General features: G+C 38.0%; 1 protein-coding gene across 1 annotated transcript; it reads right to left on the reverse strand.

Annotated features, from left to right (window-relative positions):
• Window positions 1-1,490: 1,490 nt before the first annotated feature.
• On the reverse strand, window positions 1,491-3,753 carry LOC132177863 (L-type lectin-domain containing receptor kinase IX.1-like). The gene has a single exon (XM_059590341.1). The coding sequence runs from the start codon at window positions 3,718-3,720 to the stop codon at window positions 1,600-1,602; it is 2,121 nt and encodes a 706-aa protein (XP_059446324.1). The 5' UTR covers window positions 3,721-3,753; the 3' UTR covers window positions 1,491-1,599.
• Window positions 3,754-4,665: the final 912 nt, after the last annotated feature.

Below are 4,665 nucleotides of genomic sequence, written 5' to 3' on the forward strand. Positions count from 1 at the left end.
TTGCTACATGCTATCAAATGGAATAGGATCCTCTCCATATCAAATGAAATGCAAAACATCCTGTTAGTGTTTTTTAGAGGTGTAAAGTTGTCATTATAATCTTTAAACAATTTTGCCCCTAAAAAATACACTAACCAAATATTCTCCATTTCATTTGAAATGGAGATGATCTTTTTCCCCATACTACGCAGCCTAGGCCTAAAAAAAAAAAAAACGCTATCAAATGCATGGAGTGGCTCTCTTATCGTGACAAATAAGACTTGGAAATGGGACCAAAAAAGGCCCACTACAAGGGATTAGACTTTGGACATTTCAATATGAACAACTTTTGATTAAAGCTTGGGGAGCTTCTTGGTTTGGAAAAAAATGGAGACTTACTTGTCAGTCATATATGCATTGAATTTGAGTGGAAATTTATATGTATCCCATCGGAAGTTGCTTCTAAATTTGTGGAAATTTATATCCGTCACATCGCAATTAGTTTCCGAATTTATATCTATTTCTAGCTTCTCTAATTACAATCTGCAATTTCTTCTCAGACCCAACCTCCCTTGCAAGTTCCAATACTCAAGGCTTTTTACATGTTTAAAATCAAACATTTCCCATTTCCAAAGCCCCCAATCCTCTTTTATCTCTTAATCATCACCAGTTTCTTCTCAATACCAAGCCCATTTACAAGTGCTATATCCTTTAACTTGACTCGTTTTAGTCCTGGTGAGTCCGATAAAAGATATGACAGAGCTTTTGCTGAAGACTCCGTCATCCAACTCACGGGCAACTCCCTTCTGGCTAGATCAGAGCTTGTAGGTAGAGCCACATATGTCAAAAATACTGGAGGTGGGCTTGCGTTCTTCCTAGCACCTAATGGTTCAACAATTCCTAATAGAGAAATGCTATAGTGTAATAAAAAAACTATTTTTGGCCCATAAAAGTTCTAGGTGGCAAGAGGACATAAGTCCCATCTGTAGTTGTTGTAGCCCCATTCACTGGTAAGCCTGTGGCCTCTTGCCACTTAGAAGTTTTATCGGCAAAAAATTGTTATTTTATTGCACTATAGCATATCTCATAATTTATCATTAAATACGTACCTTTTTGTATACAAAATCAACTTATCATTGGCACGCTCCTTGTTGGCAACGCAAATCAAGTTAAAATTTGCAAGATTTTGTAACATTAACGGTTAAAATATTGATTCATTAATATTTATCATTCTCATAAACAAATACTCAACTTGGTATTAAAGTAAATGTTTTATTTATGAGTTATTTATGCTTCTAATTTTTATAATTGGCGAGTCCTTGTCAAAAATTAAAGAGAATTATCACAATTTTAAAATTTTCTTTTGAAGGCTTTATTATATTATGATGTTCAATCCATCACAACATCACAATTTGGGACTATCAGGTTGTGTATACATGTGTCGTATGAAATTCATATTTAAGGTAGAAAACACATACACAGATATATCATTTATATACTAATACATTTTGAGCATTGGTTAAACTAAAATGTAAAACAAAACACAAAGAAGTGATAATGTAGGAGAAAAATTTAACACCTAATCAAACAATGAGAATCTCAAGTGTACCTCCAACCACTTTAACGCGTATGCAGAAGTGATGCAGATTGAGAAGTTGCAGAGGATGAAGAGAAAAGGGAGGAGTTTGTGTAATTATTGCTGGAATATTGATTCTGTCCTCCGTCATAATCAGCAGAACCGCTCGATATAGAAAGTGACATTGCATGTCTACTCATTATAGGGGTAAGATGTGGTAGCCCTGGCATATTTGATGGGAGAACAGGAACTGGAGTCTCAAAATTGAGTACATCAATTGTTTGCTTTATTGAAGGCCGAAGGTTTCGATCCGGATGAGCACACCAAAGCCCAACAATCATCAAGCGCTCCATTTGTTGCTCATCAAAATCTCCCCCTAGCCTTGGATCAGCTGCTTCAAGTACTTTTCCAACTCCATAGAGCTCCCAAACCCACTCCACCATGACTACTTGATCTTCAGGGGCTTTGGGATTGATTGGCTTTCTTCCACAAGCAATTTCTAATGCGACAATTCCAAAACTATAGACATCTGACTCCTTGCTAGCTTTACCGGTTGTGACACATTCAGGAGCCATGTAGCCCATGGTACCTGCCAAAACAGTGGTTTGTGACCCTTTCAGGTGGTCCACAAACCTCGCTAGCCCAAAATCCCCAAGTTTGGCATTAAAGTTTGAATCAAGCATAATGTTGCTTGATTTTATATCTCTATGCACAACGCATTCCTCCCACTCTTCATGCAAGTAAAACAATGCAGATGCCAATCCTTGAGCAACTTTGTACCTCATTGCCCATACCAATAAGCTCCCTTGTGTAAAAAGATGTGAATCTAAGCTTCCATTGGGCAGGAGCTCATAGACGAGTAAGAGTTCTCCTTTTTCATGGCACCAGCCAATGAGCTGCACCAAATTCCTATGTCTCAATCTACTAATGATTTTAACTTCTGATACGTACTCCTTTATCCCTTGTTTGGACCCTTTTGACACCCTCTTAACAGCAACAAAAGAGTTTGAATCCCTTAAAAATCCTCTATAAACCCCACCAAATCCACCCTGACCGAGCTTTTCTTCATCATTGAAATTATTCGTGGCATGAGCCAATTCTTTAAATGAGAACTTCTTTGGTCCTGTCCCTCTTTGAAATTCCTCATCCATGCAATTATCAAGGGCAAGATCCTCTTCTGTGTGACTCCTATTCCTTTTCCAAAAGCAAAACAGAATTAAGGCCAACCCACCAAACAAAAAAGATCCACCAACACCCAACCCCACAGCTAACCCAAACCTGTTGTTTTTCCTTGGGTTGGGGGTAGGATTTGGACTCGGACTGCCTACCACTGTTGGGTTGGTTACATTATCTTCCAAAGTAGAACTAAAATTCCATGTGAGAATGTTATGCATTGCAGGAGAAGATCCTGTTGCGGCCGAGAATCCAAAAGTTACCCATTCAGTTAGATTATGTTCTCTCAAATCAACAATGTAAGAAAGGGACTGCTCTACAGTAGAACTGTTTATTGAACCCGTGAGGAGAACACTCAAATTATGAGAAGTAGAATTATAACTAATCCAAGCTTCATTAGTTATCCCTTGAGTAATAGAGGTATTAGCCCACCCCCTCTCCCATGACACATTAGCAGAAGAATTCAAGGAGTTTATATCAATACCTAAATGCACACCGGGCCACCCGGGCGGATCCCATGGTTTGTTTGGATAGATGTCAAACTCCACGGCGACAAAAGGATCGTCCGTCGAGTTTAGCAGCTGGTCATCCCTTGCAAGACCCATAGCCCCGCCGCTGCTGCGAACAGGAATCTTTGAACCCTGAGGAGCTAGGAAGAACGCAAGACCATCTCCATAATTGGTATTATTTTGAGAATCAATGACAAAGGAAAAATGGGTAGTGAAATCTGTGAGGTTTCCGGATGCCTTGTCCCACAGGTGCATAGGAATGGAATACGTGGCTCGACCTACAAGGTCCGTTTTGACCTGCTTCTTGTTGCCGGTGAGTTTGATGACTTGGTCTTCAACGAAAGCTCTATCACATCTTATATCAGATTCACAAGAACTGAAACTGGTGAGGTCGAATTTGACACCGGTAACTGGGAAGAAATTGGTTATCACTAAGAGATAAAAGAGGCTTATGGACTTTGGAAATGGGTTGTAAGAAGCCATGATTGGAACTTGGAAGGGAGGTTGGGTCTGAGAAGAAATTGCAGATAATTGTCTAGAAATAGATTGTTGTATACAGGCTTGATTTGAATATCGGCTGAGACGGTCAAGTCGTACGTAGATTATGCATTCAGTCGGGAGGGAGCGCGTATGAGAAAGTTCTCTAGGACTAGTCATGATTTGGACTTGGAATGGTGGTTGGGTCTGTTGAGAAATTGCAGTCTGTAATATGAAAAAGATAAAATTTCTTGATTGATAAAAATTTGCAGCGTCTCTTCAACTGTCAGTCTATCACGTGGGCGGCTGGTCAGGTGGTCAAGGTTTTAACCTCTGTTGACCGGGAAATCCAGAGCAGTGCTACCGGATAAGGGTTCGTGCACCGTGGAACTTATGTTTTAATAAGTGGATTTAAAAGAAAAAAAATTGAATTTTTGAAATTGTTATTTTTTAAAATCATAAATACGTTTAATAAAATATGTTTAAAAATAATTTTTTATCAAATATTTACTATACGAAATCGTCATTTTGGTTCAAATTCGCGCTTTTTAAAATAAGCACTCCTAGCCTGTTTATATAAATTGCAGATTTATTCCCTAATTTAAATTAAGTGCTTTTTAAATTGTAATACCAAACTCTTTATATTTTGTAATATCTTTTAAAAACGTAGATTATTCTTGTAAAATTGTAATTCCAAATGCATCCTAATAGTATTTCCAAAATTATCCGTGAATAATACTGTTTAATGGGATATTTATAATTATTTCTGGATGAATTTCAGAAACAACAGAAAGGTCCTTCAAATTAGTTTGGAGAAAATTTTCTATAACCTACTTTAATAAGTGTCAAATGTTATGTCTCACATATTTTCTTTGAAATGAAGGAATAGTGTGGGTTGATTGGGCATCCAAAGGATCGCGGGAAGGCCCATCTAAATTCTCTCCAGCAAGG

Source organism: Corylus avellana, chromosome ca4 (assembly GCF_901000735.1).
Source record: "Corylus avellana chromosome ca4, CavTom2PMs-1.0".
In the NCBI taxonomy this organism is placed as follows: Eukaryota; Viridiplantae; Streptophyta; class Magnoliopsida; order Fagales; family Betulaceae; genus Corylus; species Corylus avellana.

Coding starts and splice junctions, on each gene's coding strand:
- LOC132177863 (XM_059590341.1), bottom strand. CDS start 3,720: ATGGCTTCTTACAACCCATTTCCAAAGTCCATAAGCCTCTTTTATCTC.